General features: G+C 41.4%; 1 protein-coding gene across 2 annotated transcripts; it reads left to right on the forward strand.

Moving 5' to 3' along the window:
* The first annotated feature begins 533 nt into the window (after nucleotides 1-533).
* On the forward strand, nucleotides 534-27,983 carry FAM161A (FAM161 centrosomal protein A). Of its 2 annotated transcripts, XM_073628079.1 has the most exons (7): nucleotides 534-805; nucleotides 8,163-8,398; nucleotides 15,745-16,923; nucleotides 19,894-20,055; nucleotides 20,942-21,041; nucleotides 23,791-23,954; nucleotides 25,350-27,983. In XM_073628079.1, the coding sequence occupies exons 1-7, from the start codon at nucleotides 659-661 to the stop codon at nucleotides 25,480-25,482; spliced, it is 2,121 nt and encodes a 706-aa protein (XP_073484180.1). In that variant the 5' UTR covers nucleotides 534-658; the 3' UTR covers nucleotides 25,483-27,983. The 2 variants fall into 2 exon arrangements, with proteins under 2 accessions (XP_073484180.1, XP_073484181.1); XM_073628080.1 differs by lacking the exon at nucleotides 19,894-20,055 and having other exon boundaries at nucleotides 544-805.
* Nucleotide 27,984: the final 1 nt, after the last annotated feature.

Below are 27,984 nucleotides of genomic sequence, written 5' to 3' on the forward strand. Positions count from 1 at the left end.
ATCTTAAGGCCAGATTAGCCGGGAGGAGAAGCCGGGAAGTCGTGACCTGGATGGGGTAAGTGCTCACCTGGCAGCAGCGGGGTGGGGGGTTGTTTGCCGCCCCCCCCCCCCCAAGAAAAAAAATAGAGCACCAGCCAAAACTGCTGTAAGGCGTGGAGGGGGCATAGTGGACCACTGTGGAAGGTTATGGGATCTGCAGGTTGTTGGAGGGTATGGCCCTGTGGTTAGGAGCCATAGTTCTACTTTTCTTAATTTTATTTATTTTTTAATTTTTTTTTTTTTTTTTTGTAAAGCATCTCCTGGATGTAAAGTCTTCCCACAAGAACATTGTAAGCTTTCATCCTTTTATAATGTGATTTGTGAGCAGTCATGTCATTGATTATATAACAGTATGCCCCCACCTGTAGAATGAGGACATCCCCCATGGTGATGGGTACTATTCTGGGACACAGATGATGGTGTGGTTGCTCCTCTGTAATCCCCCGGCTCTTCTCCGCTGTAGTCGGTGCAGATGGTGGGATGGGATTAGCGGAGGATCAGAAGCTCTTTGTGTTCTTGTTGCCGCTCACCAATCCGCGCTTCCCTTCTCTTGTCCTCTCCCTCTCCCCGTAGCGTCCTCGGTTGCCAGGCAACGGAGCACTTCGTGCAGGCGGATGTCATGGCGAAGAGTCACAGGGAGGCCGTGCTGGCTGCAGCCTGTGTACAGACCCCCGTCCACCCGCACAGCCGGACTCCGCTTACCTTGTACGAGAGGCTGGAGGAGGACAGACTGCGCCAGGACTGCTACAAGGAGGACCGATCGGGGGTGAGAACTTCCCATCATATCCCATGGACTCCCAGTCATTGGAGTATACCTATACTGGAGCTGTACTACTGTCCTAGCCTAGACCCAGCATGCATCCAGTGATCTCCTGAGCTGTATTCATGTCTCAGATCATGACCTATGAAATTCATCAATCCATAGGATAAAAGCTATTCACACAGGCAGAAAAAAAAATGCTGCGTTTAGATGGGCACTGCGCATCGTTTTTTACGCAAATAAATGCAGCACTATGATAACCACTTAACCTCCCTGGTGGTATGATTATTTCGGATTTTAGGTGCTCAAAGCGCTACAATTATTTTGCATGGAAATTTGGCGTTTTATATTGTAGGTCTGTAATTCTTAACAATAACACACTTAAATCTGTCCAAACAAGAGTCTAGTAGATATCCCGGGTATGATGAAGTTTGAAACACAAAAACATAAATTATAATATAATAAATAAAAATAAATATTAAAAAAAAAAAAAATTAATAATAAAATAAATTTCCCCATGATTCACTATCGCTCAATTCTGCAAGTGTTCTAATTTACTATCACTGTTTTCTAGCTGGTCTAAAGCCACTTTTGATGTAAAGGGACACTTTTTGGTTGCTATGGACAATCTCCAGTTTCCAGGCAGAAAGAACTGTATATATGATATAAAACTGCATGCAGGGCATAGGACAAAGCACTGGGGACAAAAGGAATGTGAAATAATTTCATACAGATTACAGTACTGTATGTGTTATGATTTTACACTTTTTTGAATTTGCCGCCAGGCTCCGCCCCCGTGCGTTGCGCCGATCACAGGGAACGGAGCCTGGCACTGAGAGGCTTCGGAGGAGGATGGAGCCCGCAGACACAGCGGGGGACATCGCAGGATCCCGGGGACAAGGTAAGTAAAGCCACACCAGGATCCTGCGATGTAATTCCCAGTGTGGCTCGGGGTTACCGCTAATGGTCCTGAATTTTAACCCTGAGCCACACTCGGGAAAACCGCCAGGGAGGCTACAGTGATTGTAAATGATCACCCTGTAAAACCACCCATTCACTTTAAAACAGAAATGAAAGGCAAAACATTTTTGTATAGATATAAAAAAAAACATTATAAATACATTCTCTCTGTTCTCAGCTGCATAAGAGCTGGGGGGAGGAGAAGCAGCAGTACACTGAGCTTCCCAGTGAATGGCTGTGCAACGGGGGGCGTGCCAGGACAAGTCTAATCATTGGAGGAGAGCACATTGGGTTCCCAGCATAGCTAGAGAACTGACAACTGGTGTGCTGTCTTGCTTAGCGTGGTCAGTTTTTAATAGCCTCAAGCCCACCTTTTTTTAAAGCCTTTTAGAGCCTCTGACTCTCATCACGTGCTTAAAAAAACGAAACCCCATTGGAATCCGTGAATCCGGCATCCTGCATGTAGATTAGGGGGCCGGATGCATGGATAGGGGGGCGGCGCCCCTAATGGACGGGCCGCTGTTCTATCGATATGTGCCCTCTGTCGAAAAGCGCTCAGGCAAGCACAGGACGGAGCAGAACTCCAGCTGATTTCCTGATCAGCTGGAGTGACGTGACCATGGCGCATGCGCACATTACAGGAAGCATTTTTCGACGGGAGAGAGAATTTCACGGACACAATTGAAAGCTATTCACAGAGCGGAGGGGGACACCATAGTTGTTACATTATGCCTCACTGTTGCAGTGCGGCTTGTGGCTGTGTTGAAGGGTGGGTTTTGTCTTTGTTGCAACCCACCCTTAGACACAGGCAACAGGCACTGATCAAGATACTAAAGCCGTCCTGCAACACTGACAAAAGGCGACCTTGAGCAGACTAAAACCCCGCCCCGCAACAGCGAGGCACAATATGAGAACTATGGTGTCCCTCCGCTCTGTGAATAGCTTTTAATAGTGTCTGTCACATTCTCTCCCGTCGAAAAATGCCTCCTGTGATGTGCGCATGCGCCATGGTCACGTCACTCCAGCCGATCACCAAATCAGCTCCTGCGCAGGCAGTTTTCAATGGTGGGCACATATCGATAGGACACCAGGACTGTTCCCGAACCAGAGTTGGCCTGTGGGAAGAACAATATTTGCCACTACTGAACTGGGGGCAGAGGCTGCATTCAGATATCATGCTATCCTAGGCACACTGAGCAAATAATTAAAACTAGAATACTTTTTTAGGGACAGCTTAAAGGGGTAGTAAACCATCAGCGATTTTATTTATTTTTTAATCTGAAAGGCAAAGTTATAAATGTGCTAGTTTGCATTGTATACTAGCACATTATGTGAAACTTGCCTTAAACGAAGCCCTTCCAGCAACAAAAATGTGCCAATGCAAAAAAAATGTAATTAGTGGGAATGCTTTAGCAGTCCCACTATTGTTGTTCGATTTTATTAGTGGGACTGCTTTAGCAGTCCCACTATTGTTATTCGATTTTATTTATTTTTATTTCTTTATTCCGTACGTTTTTTGGCTCTGCGTAACTTCTGCATACTTTCAGCTATTAAAACCATTCAACTATTAAAATGTTCCTCTCTTTCAGCTGATGATGGGACTTTTTTGACTTTTTTTCTACTATTTATACTTTTTAAAATATTAAGCTTTTTATCACTTTTTTTAACATTGAAGTCAATGGGAGCATGCTTCAGATCCTTAAAATCTTCTTCCGCTCCCAAAAGTTTCAGCTCCTTCATACTTTCACCTACAGACGCCAAACAAACTTTAAAATGTTCACAAAATATTCAGCTATCTGGCTATATCTTTTCAGTTTGATATCTTTTACAGTTTTTGTGAAAAAGCTTTTTGTTTAGAGGTCATTTCAGGATATTTTAGCCATTAATCAGAGTGTACTGTGTTGCTTTTGTTGCCATGGTTACCAAAGCTTCTCTTATCCACAGGGGGGGAGGTGGCTGGAGCATCTCAGCTTTGATTACAGAGCCCGGGGAGGGGACAGACACACCATGTACTGATTTATAATAAAGGAATATGATGGGGCAGTTTTGATGGGGCAATTCTGATGGGGCAGTTTTGATGGTGGCAATATGATGGGGCAGTTTTGATGGGGCAGTTTTGATGGGGGCAATTTTGATGGAGCAGTTTTGATGGCAATATGATCTTTCAGCTAATGATGGGACTTTTTCAACTTTTTTTCTACTATTTATACTTTTTAAAATATTAAGCTTTTTAACACTTTTTTTTTTACATTGAAGTCAATGAGAGGATGCTTCAAATCCTTAAAATCTTCTTCCGCTCCCAAAAGTTTCAGCTCCTTCATACTTTCACCTGCAGACGCCAAACAAACTTTAAAATGTTCACAAAATATTCAGTTATCTGGCTGAACCATGGCACACCATGTACTGATTTATAATAGAGGAATATGATAGGGCAGTTTTGATGGTGGCAATATGATGGGGCAGCTTTGATGGGGGCAATATGATGGGGCAGTTTTGATGGGGGCAATTTTGATGGGGCAATTTTGATGGGGCAATATGATGGGGGCCGTTTTGATGGTGGCAATATTATGGGGCAGTTTTGACGGTGGCAATATGATGAGGCAAATTTGATGGGGGCAGTTTTGATGGGGGCAATATGATGGTGCAGTTTTGATGAGGGCAGTTTTGATGGTGGCAATGTGATGGGGCAGTTTTGATGGGGGCAATATGATGGGGCAGTTTGAAGGGGGCCGTTTTGATGGTGGCAATATGATGGGCACTTTTGATGGGGGCTATTTTGATGGTGGCAATATGATGGGCAGTTTTGATGGTGGCAATATGATGGGGCAAATTTGATGGGGGCAGTTTTGATGGGGCAGTTTGATGGGGGTCATTTTGATGGGGGCCCATTTTGATGGTGGCAATATGATGGGGCAGTTTTAATGGGGCAGTTTTGACGGTGGAAATATGATTGGGGCAATTTTGATGGGGGCAGTTTGATGGGGGCAATTTTGATGAGGCAGTTTTGATGGGGGCCGTGTTGATGGTGGCAGTTTTTGAAGGGGCAATTTTGATGGGGCAGTTTTGACTGTGGCAATATGATGGGGCAATTTTGATGGTGGCAGTTTGATAGGGGCAATTTTGATGGTGGCAGTTTGATAGGGGCAGTTTTGATGGGGCAATTTTGATGGGGCAGTTTTGATGGGGGCCGTTTTGATGGGGCAAAATGATGAGGCAGATTTGATGAGGGCCATTTTGATAGGGGAATATGATGGGGAAGTTTTAATGTATAAAATTCTTCACATTTCCCAGTGAACTTGTTTTTTAAATCGCTGACATGCCCACATTTTTAAGTTTATCAACATAAATTTTATACCGATACGTTCACAAAGGCCGTGTGTTTCTAACGGTGAAGTCGCTGTTTCCATAGCATGTACTGTTGTGGATTTATTAAGGTTTGTTTGAAGGGTTCTCTCACACTGTCTCTCACTCAGGCAGCTAGCAGATAGTGAGGAGATGTTTTTTTACAGTGTGTTCAGGGGACAGGCAGCTAGCAGATAGGGAGATGCTATTGAGCATTCCCACGCATTTTCCCCAGGAAATGCATTTTCTAGTTTATTTTTAATTTTATTATTTAATTTTATTCCGTACGTTTTTTGGCTTTGCGTAACTTCTGCATACTTTCAGCTATTAAAACCATTCAACTATTAAAATGTTCGTCTCTTTCAGCTGATGATGGGACTTTTTCAACTTTTTTTATACTTTTTAAAATATTAAGCTTTTTAACACTTTTTTTTAACATTGAAGTCAATGGGAGCATGCTTCAGATCCTTAAAATCTTCTTCCACTCCCAAAAGTTTCAGCTCCTTCATACTTTCACCTACAGATGCCAAACAAACTTTAAAATGTTCACAAAATATTCAGCTATCTGGCTATATCTTTTCAGTTTAATATCTTTTACAGTTTTTGTGAAAAAGCTGTTTGTTTAGTGGTCATTTCAGGAAATTTTAGCCATTAAACAGAGTGTACTGTGCTGGTTTTGTTGCCATGGTTACCAAAGCTTCTGTTATACACAGGGGGGGAGGTGGCTGGAGCATCTCAGCTCTGATTACAGAGCCCGGGGACAGACACACCATGTACTGATTTACAATAGAGGAATGTGATGGGGAAGTTTTGATGTGGCAATTCTGATGGGGCAGTTTTGATGGTGGCAATATGATGGGGCAGTTTTGATGGGGGCAATTTTGATGGGGACAATTTTGATGGAGCCGTTTTGACGGGGACAATTCTGATGGGGCAGTTTTGATGGGGCAATTCTGATGGGGCAGTTTTGATGGTGGCAATATGATGGGGCAGTTTTGATGGGGACAATTTTGATGGGTCAATTCTGATGGGGCAGTTTTGATGGCAATATGATGGGGGCAGTTTTGATAGTGGCAATATGATGGGGCAGTTTTCATGGGGCAGTTTTGATGGGGCAATTCTGATGGGGCAGTTTTGATGGTGGCAATATGATGGGGCAGTTTTGATGGGGCAATTATGATGGGGCAGTTTTGATGGGGCAATTATGATGGGGCAGTTTTGATAGGGCAATTCTGATAGGGCAGTTTTGATGGTGACAATATGATGGGGCAATTCTGATGGTGGCAATATGATGGGGCAGTTTTGATGGGGCAATTCTGATGGAGCAGTTTTGATGGCAGTATGATAGGGGCAGTTTTGATGGCAGTATGATAGGGGCAGTTTTGATGGCAGTATGATAGGGGCAGTTTTGATGGGGGCCGTTTTAGCAATTCAGCTATTCAGCATTCCCACGCATTTTCCCCAGGAAATGCATTTTCTAGTTCCATTTGACGAGGAGCAGCGATATGCTTCAAGTGAAAAATTAAAAATACAAAATTCCTTTATCCACTTGCCCACTTCGCTATAGCCGAATCACAGCTACAGGGCGGACATTTAGTTCTGGGAGGACGTCATATGACGGCCTCCCTCGATCGTACCCGCCGCGCTCTGTGATTACAGTGTCCGGAGCACACAGCGGCTCTTTACCATGTGATCAGATGTGTCCAATCACAGTTGGTCACGGATGTAAACATGCAAATAAAGGTGAAATTACTGCGCTAAAGCGCAATAGTGTCAAAGAAAAAACAAAAAGCAGCTAACACTCAAACAAAGTCCAAACAAAATAAAAATATACAGTGTAGCGCTATAAAAAAGGAACATGAACGGTGATGTCCTATGAAGAAGTGATAGATAAACAAAAAAGTTCAATGTTCACTGAAGGGGACTAAAGAATAAAAATTCAAAGATATGTCCATCCCGTGCTTGATAGCAAATCTTCAATTAGACACAAACAACACAAACAATGTGCAAATAACTGTGCAGTTGTGGAGAAATCCTCTGTAAAAAGAATAAGGTGGGTTCTCTTACCAGATATGGTGGACCCACTTACCGTTTAGTAGTGGGTCAATCAGGCTTATGTGGACCAAATGCCACAGGGTTACGGTTGGTTGGAAGACGGTTACCCTATGAGGGATAATTCCACTCCTCATCCGTGGTGGTCAGGCCAGAGAATCCTGGTTCCTTATGGTTCTCCAATGTGGTAAAGAACTTCCACCCGTGGGGGGCCGTCTGAAGGTTGTTGTTGCACACAAAAAGGACTTTAGCTGTCTGATCCCAAGCTGAGGGATCAGACAGCTAAAGTCCTTTTTGTGCCGCCTCATCTATGCCCACCAGAGCCTCCTCATCCGTGCCCACCAGTGCTGCCTATCAGTGCAGCCTCATCAGCGCCCATCGGTTAAGGAGAGAAATTACCTGTTTGCAAAATTTTATAACAAACTATGAAAACTTATTTTTTTTCAACATTTTCGGTCTTTATCTGTTTAGTTAGCAAAAAATAAAAAACCCAGTGGTGATTAAAGACCACCAAAAGAAAGCTCTATTTGTGTGAAAAAAATTATGAAAATTTTAGTTTGGCTAACGTGTTGCATGACTGCGCAAATGTCATACATAGTGCGACAGCGCTGAAAGCTGAAAATTGGCCTTCTCAGGAAGGGGGTAAAAGTGCCCAGTGGGCAAGTGGTTAAATCCCTGGGGGGGGGGGGTGCCTTGAACCTGCTTTGGAAATGGGACATCTTTACGATGTATACAACCTACTAAAGCAAAACTGACATATACAAAGACATAAAAGCTTTTAAGATGCTGATAAATTACATGTCCTGGCTGCTTCCTTTTGTTTGTACACAAAGTGGCTGAAGATTCCCTTCATCTTCTCCTAAATGAGGGTATGATATAGATGTTAATGGGGACCCTACAAAAAAAAAAAAAAAAATGAGTGTTCGATGTCAGTAGTGTTCTTAAACATGCTTTCTAATCCATAATGGTGCCATCTGCATCACAGTTAACAAATGATCTTGCTCACCAGGATACGTTTAGTTCCTGTTCTGATGATGGCGACCACCCTTGCAAGATGACGAATTCTAAGGATTGGTTTCTAGATGTTTCAAGAATGGATCACACAGACAAGGATTATTACATGCAGGTGGAGAGACTGAAGAATGCTCATGTGGAGAACATGGAACAGCTGGAGAAAATGTACAAAAATAAACTTAACCTGAAAGGAGTCCACAGTGGTGATCCTGTTGTCAAAAGCACTTATCGGTATGCAGGTTTGACAATTGTTTTATTACATATACCCAAATCTATGTGTAATTGCTCACATTTGCGTTTTTTGGATTTGTGAGAGTACACATTCATGACAAAAATGTACCTAGAAACAACAATGACTGGCAGCTGTTCAGTTATTCAGAAACTTTTTTGAGGAATAGAGGCAAACTTTGCTGGGTGAAGGAGATGGCCTCAAACACTCTAGATGTGCTTGCTCATGCCCACATCCTTGCTTAAAGGAAAAGTACAGCCAAAGCTTGTTTGGCTGTACTCCTTCTGTGGGTCACAGGTGTGCAGTTTGTTCTGCACTTCTGTAACCCATTTTCAGCAGACAGCGGGCTGAAGCCCGCTGTCTGCCGACATCACAGAATCGGTCCAGGCTTGGGCAAGATTGCGACAATGGAGTCAGGATCCGCCCACATGCCTGGAGCTGCACACACGGCTCGGTCTCTCAGGGGAGCTGCTGAGAGCCTGAGTTGGCCGCTCTTGCCCCCTCCACAACCCATGGCTCCAGTGAGTGAGGGGGGCAGAGCAGAGAGCCAGTAACTGACCGTCACCAGCTCTCTGCTTGGGGAGCTGTGAGAACCGAGCGATCTGTGGTGTTAAATCGCTCGGTTCTCAGTGTTAGAGCCGGCGGGGGAGAGATGCAGCATCGCATCGATGCTGCATCCACCTAGGTAATTATGATTATTAAAAAAAAGACATACCACTCTTTTAAAATTAGAATCTTAGAGCGTGCATGTCTAGTGGGATCCCAGGAATTTGGTTGAAGATACTTGTATCACTCTTTTCTAGCCACCAGACAGCAAAACTTACCTGCCATTGCTCTAGAACAGGGGTAGGTACCCTTTGAAAGGTGGAGATCTACCATGGAAGAGATCAAAGATCAGTGGGGCAGGGGCGATTTATTTTTTAAGAAGTTAAAGCGGAGTTCCACCCACTGTTAGAACTTTGTCTTAAAGGAAAGATGACCCCTCCACCACAATAGTTAGTTTTGGCTAACTATTTTTTTATTTATTTTTTCTAACTCACCTTTTCTAAAGTTTTAAGTGTACTTCTGTCCCAGCAGGGCCGCGAGACGTCATGTCCTCTTGTGCTGTCTGGGACCCGTGTGTCCCAGAAGATAAGCTGGCCATTCACAAAGCGCCCCGCAACTCGTGCATGTGCAGTAGGAAACCGGCAGTGAAGTCGCAAGTCTCCACTGCCGGTTTCCCTTAGTTAGAATGGCGGTGTCTGCACCGATCGGACGGATCGGCCTCGGGGGGGCCGACATTATAACTGGGCAGCTAAAGTGTTTATAGCTGCTGACTTTTAAAAAACAAAAAGTTTGTGGCTGGAACTCCGCTTTAACTAGCAAGCCCCCAATAAAAAAGTAAGGACAAGGACAACATGGAGAAAACGTAGAAAAGTCTAATAAAACGGTTGCTGTAAAAATATAGACCTAGCCTACTTTAAAATTTAGCTTCAGCAAGAAACTCTGCTCTGGCTTTCATTTACAATTTTTTCATTTCTGGGGAATAATTGGTCACCCCCACAAGTCTGATGCTGTCCACCATGAAGGCAGAACATCTGGTACTGCAGGTTGACTTGCTTGACTAGATTTAGGCCTCAATGTTAGCCTGGCTGTCTGCGTTCTGTCTGAGTTCTGGTCAATGTAAGTTCCATGCCTTGAAAAAGTATTCAAATGCCTTGAAATTTTACACATTTTGCCATGTTACAACTAAAAACGTAAAATAATTTTATTGGGATTTTATGTGATAGACCAACACAAAGTGGCACATAATTGTGAAGTGGAGGGAAAATGATAAATGGTTTTCAAAAGTTTTACAAATAAATATGTGAAAAGTGTAGGTTGTATTTGTATTCAGCCCCCTTTACTCTGATACCCCTAACTAAAATCTAGCGGAACCAATTATCTTCAGAAGTCACCTAATTAGTAAATGGAGACCACCTGTGTGTAATTTAATCTCAGTATAAATTCAGCTGTTCTGTGAAGCCCTCAGAGGCTTGTTAGAGAACTTTAGTGAACAAACAGCATCATGAAGGCCAAGGAACACACCAGACAGGTCAGAGATAAAGTTGTGGAGAAACTTAAAGCAAGGTTAGATTATAAAAAAAAAATATCCCAAACTTTGATCATCTAACCTTGCTTTAAACTTCTCCACCACTTTTTCTCCGACCTGTCTGGTGTGTTCCTTGGCCTCATGATGCTGTTTGTTCACTAAGGTTCTCTAACAAGCCTCTGAGGGCTTCACAGAATAGCTGTATTTATACTGAGATTAAATTACACACAGGTGGACTCTATTTACTAATTTGGTGACTTCTGAAGGCAATTGGTTCCGCTAGATTTTAGGTAGGGGTATCAGAGAAAAAGGGGGCTGAATACAAATGCACGCCACACTTTTCAGATATTTATTTGTAAAAGATTTTGAAAACCATTTATCATTTTCCTTCCACTTCACAATTATGTGCCACTTTGTGTTGGTCTATCACATAAAATCCCAATAGAATACATTTACCATCTTGGTTGTAACATGACAAAATGTGGAACATTTCAAGGGGTATGAATACTTTTTCAAGGCACTGTAGTATGTAGGGCAGTGTTCAGAAGTCTGTAAAGGTCAGTAGCGGTAACTAGTAGGTAGGGCAGTGTATTGAGGTCAGTAGTGTGTAGGGCACTGTACAGAGGTTAGTAGTATGAAGAGCAGTGTGCAGGGAAAAGTAGAGGAGTGGACAGGGGGGTTAGGAGGGCATCTCACTGGGGGGCTCAGGGGGGCACACCACTGGAGCCTCAGGAGGGCTTCCTGATACAGAGCAGTGCAGGGAAGCTGCTGTGGCGGATCTACCTGTTCTAGTACTGATTCCAACCGCCCATGGGATGTCATCCACAAGTGCCTTGGATGGACTGAAGAGGAGGGCCAGTGGGGATCAGCACAGTACACTCAGGGGATGAGCTCATGCAGATTAGGACAAGAGCCTGAACCTGCACAAGCTATCCCACGTGAAAGCTGTCATAGGCGGAAGACTAATTTCCCACCCCACAGTCGTACATAAGCAAAAGACATGTGGGGAGGGGAATGCTTTTACCACCTACCATTGGCTTTGACAGATTCCTGGCAGCTCACTGCTTTCCTGTGCAGCTCTCCCAGTTGAGGGTCGGTGAGCCAGGGACAAGATTGCGATCTACTCGTAACATGCCTGCGGTGGACCAGAAGATTGCATTTGACGAGTTGCTAACCATTGCTGTAGAGTGTTCAGCAAGGCTGCTAGAGAATAGAGAACAGCCTGAAAATGGCAAAATGTAATATTAGTAAGTTTTCTTAATTTTGCCCAGATATATCTTTAATAGTGCATTTTATGTAGTGCAAACACAGAGTGAAGTACTGTTTTTTTTCCCAGAGCTACACTAACTACTACTCTATCATATACAAACCTCCAAGAATGTTAATGCACCTTTGTATTTTATTTTTTATATGCAAATATTGTAGTAGTAGCTTTTTCTTACTTACTTAATATTTGCATTACTTTGAATACATTTGTATTATTTGCGCAGGCCATTGCTTACATTTTATTTGTATGTGATGTATATCAGTGCATATGTACGTATGTGGGTATATGAATGTTTTTATTGCTGTTGTCCGAGAGCTACCATGTAATATTGTTGTATAGAAAATAGGGTTGCACTGATACAAGTATCGGTATCGGGCCGATACTTGTATCAGTATCGGTACAAATGCGCCGATACCTGAAACTGATACTTTCAGGCTCGGTTCTTTGAGCTGTCAGTGGGTCTCCCCTATTGACAGCTGAAGTGATAAAGAAGTCCGGTAATTAGAGCTGTCAAAAAAAAAAAAGCAGCCGGAAATGTTTATTAACAAAACATTGTTTCTTTTTGAATCTTTCTGTTTCTTCATCTGCAGATCAAAGGGATGAACACATGTTCCTCTGTTTAACCCCTTATAAACCCCTAATTTACTCTAATCAGCCTTAATTAACTCCCTATTCTCCTCCATTTAATTATTTTCCTCCTTTTTTTTTTTTTTGTTTTTTTCACGTCTATTTTATAAACGATAAACAATTAAAACTTTTTTTTGTTTGCTTTGTTAGTGAATATTTTTACACATATATATTAACATATATTTACACATTTCACATTAAAAAAGCGCAAAATTAAAAAAAAAAATCTATTTAATTTGTAAATAACTTTTCAATGCTTTGTACCATTGCTGACAGCTGAAGTGAAAACAAAACAGTTGTGGTAGGTATCGGTAATTGGTATCGGCGAGTACTAAAAAAAAAGTATCGGTACTCGTACTCATTGTAAAAAAAATGGTATCGGTGCATCCCTAATAGAAAACAATGATTGTAAAAAATGTAATCTAATCTTTATTATGCAATTGCAATGGCCATTTTCCCTTTTCTTTTTTCTCTGTGGCCATTCCTTTGCTGCATTATATTGCATGGGTAGACTAAGCCTGGTACACACTACAGTTTTTTTCATGCAACTCGAAAACAAACTGACCGCTCCGATCGGAGCCGCTGTACTAACCATGCGAGGTTAGTTCAGCGATCTCCCATGCTGAGCTGTTGTGTTATGACAGGGGGATGGCCCCCTTGCTAGAACACTCTGATCAGCGCTCTCTGCCATTGGCAGTCGGATGCTGGTTTTCCAGCATGCACGTCCCACAGAACCCGGTCAGACTGACATACACACGGGCTGAATGTTGGCTTTTCTTTTTTTTTTTTTATAACCCCCGTACACACTGGCCGAATGTTGAGAGACAACGGCTGTTTAGAAAAAAAAAAAACTGCCGACATTAGGCCCGTGTGTATGTTGGTCTGGCCGGCTTCTGTTGGACGTGCATACTGGAAAACCAGCATCCCGCCGACTCCAGGTCAGCACTCTCAGCGAATGGCAGAGAGCGCTGATCGGACTGTTCGGGTGGGGGGGTTGTACCCTGTCAGAACACAACAATTCAGTCGGGGAGATCGCTGAACTAACCTCGCATGGTTAGTACAGTGGCTCCGACCAGAGCTGTTGGTCTTTTTTTTTTCTTTTTTGCATGCAACCTGCGGGGTTGCACGAAAAAAACTGTAGTCTGTACTAGGCTTAGTCTACCAATGCAATATAACAGCCTTATCCTAAAAACTGAAGCTCCTATTTTCTGAGATTGTAATTAATTCTCTAGGGAATCTTAGCATTTAGCCTCTGAGCATTACCTGTTCTTTTGTGTGCTGTTCTAACACCTGTCCAACCCAGCACTGTATACAATGATGCTATCACCATCTGCTAACAAAAGAATGAATATAACTTTTGCCATTTACCACAATTCTGTCCCTTCTTTCAGCAGCTAATGCAGGGACTTTAGCGGTGCAAAGGTTGATAGACGTTTATAGGTACATTCCTGGGAATCATAAATTTGTTTCAGTTTACATAAACACAATTGCCACTGACTGCTTGCACATCAATTCTATGTTTTTGTGATCTATATCTAATACTATTTATTTTATTAGATATTGAGAGTTACCATATCTAATAAAACGTACTATATCTCTTGATATTCATAGGAAACACAGCCTGTGTTTCTGATGCACTGCTTAAAGGGACACTGGGGGTTGTTTACGAAAGGCAAATCCACTTTGCACTACAAGTGCAAACTGCAAGTGCAAAGTGCACTTGGAAGTGCAGTCGCTGTAGATCCGAGGGGGACATGCAAGGAAAATAAAAAACAGCATTTTAGCTTGCACATGATTGGTTGATAAAATCAGCAGAACTTCCCCTTATTTCAGATCTACCCCTCAGATTTACAGCGACTGCACTTGCAAGTGCACTTTCAGTACAATTTCAAATGCACTTTGCACTTGTAGTTTGCACTTGTAGTACAAAGTGGATTTGCCTTTCGTAAATAACCCCCACTGTCACCAACCATTCCTGAACTTTCCTTTGGGAAGCTAGCTTACTGGCAGTCAAGTTAATGCCTGGGGTTCAATGCTGTCTATGTCGCTGACAAGGAACAAATATAGAGATAATCAGGTCTGACTGATTTAAAGTATGCTTGTTCTGGCTCTGTGATTTAAAAGTGCTTAAAGTGGTTCTAAAGGCAAAAGGTTTTTTATCTTAATGCATTAAGATAAAAAACCTTCACCTTCTGTGTGCAGCAGCCCCCCCCCAGCCCCGGCTTCATGCACACAGAATTTTTTTTAACTCTCCTAGATGCCAGCAGTGTTTTTGCAGAAAATTGCTGTAAAAGTGTCTAAAGCTTTCTCAAGCTTTTATAGGCTTTTACAGGCATCAAGCTCTTGGGCGTTAATTCATTTCATTGGCCATTGAAATTAATTAATGCTCAAGCACTAGCTTTTATGTGCATTTAGCAGCTTTTAGCGCTTTTAGTAGCATAATTTTTTTCTGGCTATACTCTGCTGCTCCTGGACACACTGGCAGTGGGTTTTTTTTTCCTGCCTCTAAAAGCCTCCAAAAGCTCCTGCAACTAAATGATGAAAAAACATCAGATGCCCCTAAAAGCAGCTGTAAAAACGTCCAGTGTGCATGAGGTATTATACTTGCCTGAGCCCCATCTCGATCCCACAATGTTGCACATGAGAGCCTCGACTGTCCGGAGACTCTCCCTCATTGACAGAGACAGTAGCAGGCGCCATTGACTCCCGCTGCTGTCATTCAGAGTCAGTGAGCCAATGGGGTGAGAGAAGGGTGGGGCTGAGCTATGGCTTCATGTCTGAATGGACACACAGAGCAGCGGCCCGGCTCAGGTGCCTCCACAGCAAGTTGCTTGCTGTGGGGGCAAGAGGGACCAGGAGCGCCGGCGAGGGACCCGAGAAGAGGAGGATCTGGGCTGCTCTGTGCCAAACCACTGCACAGAGCAGGCAAGTATAACGTGTTTGTTATTTTTAAACCAAAATAAAGCAAGCCTTTAGTATCACTTTAAGTATGACATAGCCAGGCAACTAGCATTATCAGAAGAAGACCAGCATTGCCATCTCTAATACTTCCCTCCATGAGCCACTTTAAAATACTATTTGCGGTAATCAGGGTTTCTTGGAACACCAGTTGCTGACTTGTGCAAAAAAAGCTGCCAAGTATTTACAGCACCATTCAATGTGAACTCTGTACAGTATCTCAGACAGACAGAGAAAGGGAAGTTGCACAGCAAAGAAGCATGTGTAAGGATCTTGGTGTGTGCAGCGGATCACATAGATCTTCGTTTTTAGGTAAATCAAGTTGTCCATCTGACTTAAGCACAGACAGCATAAACCGTTCACTGATTGATTTTTTTTTTTATTGCCTGAAGATGCCCTTTAATATGTTTTGATTTCATTTTAAGGCCAGCGTGGGAGCAGAGACCTTCTCAGCCAGATGGATTTAATTGTTCCTTATTAAAACCTGAATTTAATTGGAATGTCTCCTCTGGTGTATCAGAAGCATCTTTTGGGGAGCAGTCTGATGGAGAAGACAGCTGTGACACACAAGATTCCACTTCTGCTAAAGTGAAAATCCTTCAAATGTGGAATGGATTTGAAATACAGGATTACATTAAGGACACAACACTCGATAAGCAAAAGTTAAAACGTAAAACTGACAAAGGGAAGTCAAAAGAATGGTCTCACAGTGTTACCATTCCAGAACCTTTTGAGATGACTGTTAGGGAGTCCAAGAAAAAGGAGATGAATGCTAAATCCAAATTAAAGATTGAGTTGGAGAACGCTTTGCTAAAGAAAAGACTGGAGGAAGAAGCTGAATGTCAAAAGAAGTTCATAGCAAACCCAGTTCCAGCTTCTGTCTACATTCCTCTCTACCATGAGATAATGGAAAGAAATGAAGAAAGACGCAGATTTGTAAAAGAAAGAAGCAAGGATATACTTTTGGCATCTCAGAAACCATTCCAGTTCACTGAAAGGGAAGAGCGCAAGAAACAATATAGAAAGTTGCAATTTTTTGATTTGGAAGATTCAGTCAATCGTTATAAGCACTTCAAAGCAAGACCAGTCCCAAAATCTATATATGGAACCTCTGTTAATGAGAGACTTAAAGAAGAAGAGCTATATCGAGGAATTAGGATACATATGAGATCCCAGGAACTCTTACGTACTTCCTCTTATCCTACCACTACGCTGGCAGGTAGAAGTAGCACAAAAAGTTGCAAAGCAAAATGTTCTGAACCAGTAGAAAAACCAGCTAGCAGGCCTAAGATAAATACCCAGTTACCCAATTTTCAGGTTGTGCATCAAAAGAACCAGAAACGCCTTGTAAAAAATAAAAGTATCAAACATGTGACGATCTGTGACCCTTTTCAACTACGAACAGATAATATTCCATCTCATAGGGAAAAAATTCTCAAGGACATTGAAGCTGATGAAGAATGTTTAAAGGAGACCCGTTGGCCATATAAGTCTCCCAGGAGCCAGCCACGGAAAAATTCCTTGATGGTATCTCCACGTGAAGAGGCAAATGTTGTAAGTCCAAGATCCACCGAATCCTCTAAAAGAAGAGAACAGGCTGTTAGGTAAACTAATATGTTTATCTGGGTGCATGGACTGTTTAAAAGCTTGTTATATTCACACACCTGCAGATAATTGTAGATTATTATTTTTATTATTATACCAGATTTATATAGCACCAACAGTGTACGCAGCGCTTTACAATGTATAAGGGGGACAACACAATTACAGTACAATACAAAAGGTACAGGATGGCCCTGCTCGTAGAGCTTACATTCTAAAGGGAGGGGGGTGGTGGTACAAAAGGTAATAGCTGCAAAGAATGATTTGATGGGGGTGGCTCTTGTAGATCAAGTGATATATCTGTATAATTGATGAATGCATTGATTCATCAAGCTCTGATTTATTCTCTTCTATATTCCTTCTTATGCTTCGTAAAAGTGGCATAAAAAGCAGCATTATCACATATGCTTGCATGATTTCATTATCTGATTTATGACTAGTTTCTGGTGTTAAGAGCATTTGAGCTTTTCTCCTGTTCCAAGCAAGTGAAAAGCTATCATAAAACAAGCCCAACAGTGCTCATGTCATGTTGCAAGAGCTCTGCTAGACTTCCAGAATAGTTAGATGGAAAGGGTGTTTTATAAGCAACCTGGGAATATTAAGAAAAACAACCATACCACTATAAAAATGCTCTTAATATTCTTATGTCAACTAAAATATAACCTAAATGTGACATACTTGCCCTTTTAGGTTCCTCTGGGTCTTCTCTAGTGGTTGGATCCCAGCCAAGATACCATAAGGGGGAAAGAGGTTTCCCCTTTCACAAGAACAGGAATCTTGGCCAAGGAATTTTTTTTTAAAGGGTGAAGAATACAAAATTAGGAAGCCTCCCCATGTAGTGTAGATATCACCTAATACCATATATGAGCTATGTGAAGACTGATTTTTGTTTTTTTTTTTTATAATCTGAAATCAGCCTGGCTGAGATAGACCTGATGATGAGGAAGATATTGCCTTACATATGAAATAAGGAGATATACCTGTTACAGCCTCTTTCAGCCCATGTCTGTGTAGCTCACTAACAGCTTAGGCCTTCATTCTTGAAAACTCGAGCAATGAAAATTAGAAACATTTAGCTATTGCCCATAACAACCATTCCAAATGTATTTGTTCATACAATTAAAGCAGTATTAAAACCAAAAGCAAACATTTATTATAATGCAGCTTACCAATTCTTAGATGTGGTGGCAATCTTCGTTTTCCTTTTTTTAGGCTTTCTTTCTTCTATTTTCATTTGGTGATCCAGCCAGCCTATCGTTTAATAGCACAAGCTTTCCAGCAGAATATATCAGTTTAAATGGATGAGACAAACCACTTAATACTGTCAGGAGTGATTAAAATGATCAGCTTTTATTTATTCATGCAAAACCTTTATCCCAAATGGAAAAAAGAGTTTGCTATAACTGATTATAAAGTGTGAGCTGGAGTTTGGCTTCAGTGCGTTTAGATTTAAATCTTCTAATAAAATTAGTGCTATCCTCCCACCCAGACTGAAAATGCTGCTGTCTGCTGTGCCTTCTATGCTCATTCATCCAGAGTTGTCTTACTAATACAGGAGGTGTGGTACTGGCCAGATCACCAGGTGAAAACAGAGGGAAAAAAGCCTAAGAATAGATAACCGATGAGGCCACCACATCTAATGATTGGTAAACTGCAATATTTTACATTTTTGGTTTGGGGTTTCACTTGTTCAGCGCCGGAAGGTTTACCCCCCTTTGTGACTAGGCCATTTTTTGCAATACGGCACTGGGTTACTTTAACTGACAATTGCGCAGTCGTGCGATGCTGCATCCAAATAAAATTTATGTCCTTTTTTTCCCACAAATAGAGCTTTCTTTTGGTGGTATTTGATCACTTCTGCGATTTTTTTTTCTCTATAAACAAAAAAAGACCGACCAATTTTGAAAAAAAAAAAAACAATATTATTTTTTACATTTAATGTTTTTTTTCTGCTATTCAACATATCCAATAAAAAAAATATAAAAAAAATCTAATTTCTTTATTATTTTGGCCAATATGTATTGTGCTACATATTTTTGGTAAAAAAAATACCAATAAGCATATAATGATTGGTTTGCGCAAAAGTTATAGCGTCTACAAACTATGAGATTTATTTTTGAAATAGTTATTCTTTTCACTAGTAACGGCGACGATCAGCGACTTATAGCGGGACTGCGATATTGAGGTAGACAAATCGGACACCTGACACTTTTGAGACTTTTTGGGGACCAGTGACACTAATACAATGATCAGTGCTAAAAAATATGCACTGTCACTGTACTAATGACATTGGCAGGGAAGGGGTTAACAGGGGCGATCAAAGGGTTACATTTGTTCCTAGGGAGTGCTTGGCTACTGTGTGGAGGATGCATTTACTGTGGCAAGACAGAGATTCGTGTTTCTGCTCAGCAGGAACAAAAGATCAATGCCTGCTTTTGTCACAGAACGACGATCTGCCTTATTTACATAGGCAGATCGCGGTTCTGCCTTTGCCTCGAATGATCAGGGGGTCCCGGGGGACATCGCGTCTGCCAGACCCACTGATTGGCTCCCGCTGTGTCCAATCACAGCGGGAGCGGGTCACCGGCGCCCAGACCCGGAAGTGTAGAATCACGTACCTGTAAGTGGTTCTGCACAGAGCGGCAGCCCTGCCGCAGTAAATGTGCGTGGGGTGGTCCACATCTGGCTAATACTGCTTAAACGTAAGTATTGGAAGTAAGACTTGAATTGGTGATATTGTTTGTAAAGTCACAAAGTGCCTAACCATCATATTTAGTAAAATTTGTAAAACCAACCTATGCATGTTGTGCCTTCCCCCTATACATATTTACCTCCAAATCCTCCCTTTTTTAGAATTAGTAGATTAGAGAAAAGGATGCTTACCCCCATAGTGACCAATATAGACTCCTCGTAGAATCCCAAGATCCTCTCAGATATCAGAACAAGTTTGAGTCAGTTTATGTCCCTGCCAGGAAGTTTCTTGAAGCACAATTAAGAAAAGAAGAAGATGAGGAAAGGATCCGAGCAAGAAAGAAGAAGAGAGAGAAATTACTGAAGAAACATATAACTAGAAAAGTTAAATCTATCCATCCACAGCAAGCCAAATACTCACATAGTAAATTAAAAGAACTCAGGTAATGACTGTGCTTAGACAGTGTTGTCTCCAACATATTTGCATTTTACTGGAGTGCAGAATCTGTACTGGTAGCTGTTCATTACTTCCATAAACAATGTAAGCACCTTATCCTGGGTGTCACAGATGGTATGGCAGGCATAGGAACTGTTAGGAGCTAATGTAAGAGTTCCTACACTTGCCCTGTAGCCAATGTGTAGTATCGTGTTACTAGGGATGACCTCAGGCATTTTCAGATACTTTGCAGCCATTGTGCTATTGCTGGGTGTTTGGTGTGCTCCTGTACCTTTAAGGTGGGGTGGGCTCCCCTCCAGCCACCTGCTCTCATTTATCCATTAAATGCATGTGCCTCCACTGTGGGGACACTCATACTTTAGTGTTAGGACCACAGATACAAGGGTGCCGTGACGTGGCTCTGTGGCTCACGCATGCGTTTGCAAATGCGTGCGGACTAAACCCCTTTTTTAACGCTTACTGTTAGATAGGTCAATTTGGTTGTCTGCAAGCTGGTGGTAAGTAGACTTTGGCTTTTTCCTGGGCATTCCCCAGACATTTGTTGGTACTAGTCAAAACCTGCCTGAGCTAATCCACCAGAAAGCTTTCACTGCAGACCGCCAATCATAAGTGGCCAAGGCATTCCCTGCCTTGCAGCCATATGTATACAAGGGGCTATTATAAGTTATATGATATATTGGTTGACTGCCAACAGCCCAGCTGTAAAATGAGCGCTCCGTTTCTCATGTGAAACTATTGCCTATATTATTTCCAAATGATGGAGGTAATTTCTATATTAACATTACTGAATCATTTATGTTAATATTTTTTTGTGCCCTTTTTAATTCTATATAAATAAATGGTACTTCCCTATCTTTAAAATTATACAACAGGAGAAATGAAAAACAGAGGATGGAAGAGTACTTTGAAGAGTTGAATGCAATGAAAGACCGAGTCTCCCAAACACCTCTCTTACTGGAAAGGGTTCGAAAGGTTTGTACTGGCCAATTTCTGTAATGGGCCTACTAGCTCTGGGGATAGAATTAGTCTTTGTGAGTATACATGAACATATACTCCCCATGTCCCATATCCAAAGCCTTTTTATTGGGGTGTGGGAATGAGTTAGAATCTTTATCAGGTCCTGGTTGGAGAAATTTTCCGCATGCTCCTGCCCTGGCCACACATCCTTGGTGCCCAACCTGCAGCCTGCATTCGATCCTTTGGCACTTATGTGGCTGTTGGAGTCCCTGCAGACAGTAGTCTTTCTTAGGTGCTTATTTAGACCAGTGAGGAAAATATTATTTAGACTGGTTTCTCGTAGTTAAAGTAGATTGAAAGTCATCTACTACCCAACAGCCTAAAAATTTAAATTAAATTACCTTTCTTTCAATTATATATATATGCAGTCACATGACCGCTAATAATCAGTGCTGCTCCTTTCCTTGATTATCCTGGTGTGAAAATTTCCCTGAGGACCGATGAAGGAGGGGAGTAGCTGTGTGTACCAGAGTAGAGAGGGTTGTGGGAGCTCAGACACATTAACCGTGCATTTGCAGTGAGGGGCAGCATCCAACTTGGTCAAAGAATATACATACTAATGAAGCTGTGATCTAACATCGCTTGGGGATCAGCCATTTCAATAAAACCTGAATAGTGGTCAGCAGAGAAAATAAAACAATACAGTGGGAAACGGCAGGATCACCAAGTACCAACCTAACTTAGGCTAAGAAAAAGAAGCATATTGGGAAATGTTGGTGTTCAGTTATTCACTTTAAGGTCATCACAGAGGACAAGGGGGCACTCTTTATGTCTAGAGGAAAAAAGATTTCATCTCCAAATCTGAAAGGTTTCTTCACAGTAAGAGCTGTGAGAATGTGGAATAGATTCCCTCCAGAGGTGGTTCTGGCAAGCTCAGTAGATTGCTTTAAAAAAGGCCTGGATTCTTTCCTAAATGTACAGAATATAACTGGGTACTAACATTTATAGGTAAAGTTGATCCACGGAAAATCCGATTGCCTGTCAGGGCATTAGGAAGGAATTTTTTCCCCATTTTTTTTCCCAAATTGGAGCATACTTTGCTGGGGTTTTTTGCTTTCCTCTTGATCAACTGTGGGTATAGGTTTGTGTATATGGGATTGTATTATTATTTTTTTATTTATTTTTTTGGTTGAACTAGATGTACTTGTGTCTTTTTGCAACCTGACTAACTATGTAACTATGGGGACCTTGCAAACAGTTTTTTTTTGCCTGGAGAAAAACTTTAAAGAATAAGTTCACCTTTGCAGAAAAAATAATAAATGCACATATTTTTGTAGAAAAGAAAATGTGCATTTCTTTTTTTTTTTCCTGTAGAAGCTTGGAAATCGTTGCACCTGTGATCAGTAGATCACTGGGGCGATGTGGGCTCCTGTGTTCAGTTTATTTCTTTTACACTAGCATACTTTTTTTTATATGCTCTCTGTGATGTTTTTCACCTCTGGACTTTTAAAATGAATCTTGTTGAGTAAGTTTTAACATTTTAGAGAGAATAATGTAGAATAATTGAATTGTAAAGGTGCTGTAATAGCACCAATCTCTAGCAGTCTCATGTAATATATCTCCAATATACGACTGTCTCCTGAAGCATGTCCCCAGTCTTCAACAACTCCTTTAGCATGTTCAGAGTCTTCATCTCCTGTAGCATGTTTACAGTGTTCAACCGCATTCTATACATTACATGCATGGAATATTGCGTGCATTCCTTTAATGATGTCAAGGGCTGCTCTTGAGCCCCCCCATATCAAGAAAATCGACCACCACTGCCATACAGGAAGTGACGGAATATCCCTAGTGAGTCCCCAGCAACAATAATAAGCTGACAAAGGTTTTAATCCTGCCACACACAACCCAAAGCTAAAGAAAGGTGGAGTTTGATTTTCTGTAGCCATTTTAAAGTATAATTTTACAGTTCTTACACACAATGTGCTACTTTGAGAAATTTAAAATAATAGTTTGATTTTTATTTGCCTATAGAATCATCAATGAATCCAGAAAGGTATGCTGTAAGAACTGGGTTATGTATAGTAAAAACCTTTAGGAGCAAAAGATTCCTACCCTGTTAAAAGTTTTTAGTCTTGAGTAGAAGGTGCCCCTTAAAATTTGAAAGGGTGCAGTTTTTCATATTTCATATACTGTAGATTCCTGGTGGTTACTGATGGTTTATTTCTCTGATACGTAAATATAGACCACTGTGGAACTTCTTGTGACACTGGAGTTATTATGTACGTGTTTTTCATAAATTTGATTGTTTTATTTTTTATCTTGGAAAAATATCTTTGAAAATAAGGTAATAGCAGAAGGCCCAGAGCTCAGTATAAAATCTTCCCATGCTAACACATAGGAGTTGCTTTACCAAAGACAAATAGAATGTGCACTTTGCAAGGGAGGTCACACATTGCAAGGGATTTTTTAACCAGAGTTTAGTTAACATGCTGAAATTGATTTGCAAAAAATACCCAATTGTGTGAAAATAAATTAAAGAAAAAAAACATAATTTTTGCTTGCACATGATTGGATAATGGAAGCCAGCAGGGCTCCACCTCATTACCTAAGCTCTGGGGCAATTTCCCTTGTATGGTGTAACTTCCCTTGCAAAGTGGCCAGTCTATTTGCCTTTAGAAAAGAATAGTCGATTGCCTTGTGTTATTTGCTTTTCAGTGGGTTCCTTTACAAACTTTTCTTGTCTTCTGTAACCTGTTTATAGGAAAACGCTAGCCTGTGCGCTGAAAAGCGTTACTCTGGTATTCTGAAAGATGCAGGATTGCCTAATGATTATGTGTTAACTAAAGGTCAAACACTCCAAACTTCTGGATCATTCAAAGTTCCTGGTGCAACAAAGGAAGAAGTGAATTCAGATGATGAAGAAGGGTAATATTATAAATATATAACGTAGAAGTCATATTGAATTAACAGTTTAGGAGCTGTCTCGGTTCCATTACACTTTCTATCTTTTGTAGTTTAGCCTAAACTTATATACATTATTATTTTGGTACAGAGGCTTTCAGATGGTAACATATCTGGATACAAATATTAGTTTTTCCTAAACTTGAATTACAAAGAAATGAAGGAAATTTAGAGAAATTTCATTTTCAATTAGCATCTGATTGGAAAAATTGTCAGCTAAATATTGACTTCATCCACCCAGCTTCTTTGATTTTTCAATCAAGTTTTGGAAAGCTGAGTGGTGATTGCAAAAGCAATAACTTCAGCCAGAATTCAAGCCTTGTATGGCCAACTTAAAGCAGGCCATAGACGAGTCGAAAAACAAATGAAAGTTGTGTCAATCGTCGACTCATTCTTTTTTTCTCATCAATAGTGCGGCAGCTGTGACATGCAATTTTTTCGTGATCAGCCGTGATTGGACACGGCTGATCACGTGGTAATGAGTCTCCGTCAGAGACTCTTTACCTAGATCGGAGTTAAGGTGTGTCAGACTGACACGCCGCAACAACGATCGATGCGGTGCGCGACCCCGGGGGCACGCAGCGGCTTGATATGACGTCCAGTCAGGATATTGAAACTACTTTGCCGCCGTCATTTTAGTATATGGTGGGCGGTGGGTGGTTCTTCTTGCCACTCTTTCATAAAGGCTAGATTTGTGGAGTGCACTACTAATAGTTGTCCTGTGGACAGATTCTCCCATCTGAGCTGTGGATTTCTGCAGCTCCTCCAGAATTGCCATGGGCCTCTTGGCTGCTTCTCCGATTAATGCTCTCCTTGCCCGGCCTGTTAGTTTACGTGGACGGCCATGTCTTGGTAGGTTTGCAGTTGTGCCATACTCTTTCCATTTTTGGATAATAATAATAATCTCCGTGAGATGTTTAAAGCTCAGAATATTTTTTATAACCTAACCCTGCTTTAAACTTCTCCACAACTTTATCCCTGACCTGTCTGGTGTGTTCCTTGGCCTTCATGATGCTGTTTGTTCACTAAGGTTCTCTAACAAACCTCTGAGAGCTGCACAGAACAGTATTTATACTGAGATTAAATTACACACAGTTGGACTCTATTTACTAATTAGGTGACTTCTGAAGGCAATTGGTTCCACTAGATATTACTTAGGGGTATTGAAGTAAAGGGGTCTAAATACAAATGCACGCCACACTTTTCAGATATTTGTAAAAAAAATGTGAAAACCATTTATCATTCTCCTTCCACTTCACAATTATGTGCCACTTTGTGTTGGTCTGTCACATAAAATCCCAACTGAAAGTAAACAGGGTTAGTGCTACTCATATTGAGCCATTTCTTCTTCTTCCCCAGAAGCTCACAAGGCACATTGGAAATAGAAGATTTACATGAAGATGGTGATGATCATGAGGCCTCTCCCAATGAATCTGAAGAAGAGAAACAGGAATATAGTACCGATGAAGATCACACTGATAGTGATTCTTAATCAGGATTTGAAACCTATAACAGCTTTCACATTCAAAAACTAAATCTAATTTTAAGGTTGGGAAAATTTTCTACAACCCTCTTAAGTATAAGTACTCACTTCTGTCCCAAACAATCGAACAGCTACACCCCCGCTATATAAATGTAATCAAATGGCTTCAATCTGTATAATCATATTCTACTGTCCTTGATGACGTAAAAACACATATGTGAAGCTTAAACAATGTACCAATGATCTAAAAAAGATTTGATGTACCACAGTAGGACAAAGTGTATCTGGCAGCAAAAAGCCTTGCAAAACACGCAATTTACAAGAGCTGTGCACATGCATTTCTAGAAGCAACAAAGTCACTTTTAGGAACAATGCAGCAACAGAAAGATGTAAAGAAGGCTACAATTTCATATTGTTGGCGAGGCATTGGACCAGTTGCTAATTATGCAAGAGATACCCCTAAATCTTTGTTCTTTGTATGTACTCAGGGAATGAAGACATGGAGCATACCTCCTTATAAACACTGGTTCATGTAAGAATGATGATCAAATTGTTATTAATCATTTAAAAAAAAAATCAAATGTTTTTTGAAACAGAACATTGCAATAAAAACTACATCTACCTCACTGTTGAGTACCATTGTCAGGAACTTTGATGGGTATGCAAACATATTATTCCAAAACCAGGCAGTGTGTGGTTATAAGGTATTAGTCACTCTCCCCCCCTCTTAAATGGAATCTGGTAGCTAGCGTATCAGGATAGTGTCATGGTATGTTATACCACTGAAGTCATAGCTTATTTAGGGATATGGAGTCCCCTCATGTGACATCACTGGTGCTTGTTGATTGGCCTCATGTTGTCATGTGGACTGAGCAGCATGTTCTTCTCGCCTTTGACTGACAGTTGTGCGATCATGCGATGTGGCTCCCAGACAGGGTTGACGTCCTTTTTTTCCCACAGGTGGAGCTTTCTTTTGGTGGTGTTTGATCACCTCTGTGTTTTTTATTTTTTGCACTATAGACGAAGGGAGAGCGACATTTTTGAAAAAAAAAAAGCTATATTTTTTACTTTTTGCTATAATAAATATCCCTAAAAAATATATTAAAAATGTATTTTTTCCTCAGTTTGGGCTGATAAGTATTCTTTTACATATTTTTGGTAAAGAAGATCGCAATGGGCGTTTATTAATTGGTTTGCACAGGAGTTATAGCGTCTACAAAATAGGGGATGTTTTTATGGCATTTTTATTAATTTTTTTTTACTAGTAATGGTGGCGATCAGTGATTTTTATCGTGACTGTGACATTATGGCGGCAGATCGGACACTTTTGGTGCTATTTTGGGACCATTCACATTTTATACAGCGATCAGTGCGATTAAAAATGCACTGATTACTGTGTAAATGTGACTGGCAGTGAAGGGGTTAACCACTAGGTGGCGCTGTAGGGGTTAAGTGTGTCCTAGGGAGTGATTCTAACTGTGGGGGGCTGGGCTATGTGTGACATGACACTGATCACCGCTCCTGATTACAGGGAGCTGTGATCAGTGTCACTCGGCAGAACGGGGAAATGCTTGTTTACATTTGTTTGCATTTCTCCGTTCTTCCTCTCCGTGAGACGATCGCGGGTATACCCGCGGACATTGAGTCCGCGGGACCCGCGATCACACTCACGGAGCTTCTGGCGGATGCACGCGTCCACAAGCCGCCTCTTAAATGGCAACTTACAGGTACGTTAATCTGCCTGTACGTGCCCTTCTACCGCAGTATATCTGCGTGAGGCGGTCGGGAAGCGGTTAAATAGACTATCCCCCCTTTATTCCATCATGAATGCTGCTGCCAGACTCATCCACCTTACAAACCACTCAGTGTCTGCTACCCCTCTTTGCCAATCCCTCCATTGGCTGCCACTCACCCAACGAATTAAATTTAAAATACTAACAATAAGTTACAAAGCCATCCACAACTCTGCCCCCAGCTACATCACTAGCCTAGTCTCAAAATACCAACCTAATCTCCCTCTTCGTTCCTCCCAAGACCTCCTGCTCTCTAGCTCCCTCATCACCTCCTCCCATATCCGCCTCCAGGACTTCCCCGAGCATCGTACAGCCTCTGGAATTCCCTACCCCAACCTTTCAGACTGTCTCCAAATTTATCCACTTTTAGGCGATTCCTGAAAGCTTTCCTCTTCAGAGAAACCTATCCTGCCTCCATCTAACAACTGCACTATTTTCTCCATTAGCTCATCCCCCACAGCTATTACACTTTTGCATAACTTGACCCTCCCTCCTAGATTGTAAGCTCTAACGATCAGGGCTCTCTGATTGCCCCCTCTATTGAATTGAATTGTATTGTAATTATACTGTCTGCCCTAATGTAAAGCGCTGCGCAAACTGTCGGCGCTATATAAATCCTGCATAATAATAATAATGACACATTTGCAGAAGTAGATTTATTTTTGTAATTTATTGTATTTATAAATTAAAATATTCAAATATGAAATATTGTAATAAC

Source organism: Aquarana catesbeiana, linkage group LG04 (genome assembly GCF_042186555.1).
Source record: "Aquarana catesbeiana isolate 2022-GZ linkage group LG04, ASM4218655v1, whole genome shotgun sequence".
NCBI lineage: Eukaryota > Metazoa > Chordata > Amphibia > Anura > Ranidae > Aquarana > Aquarana catesbeiana.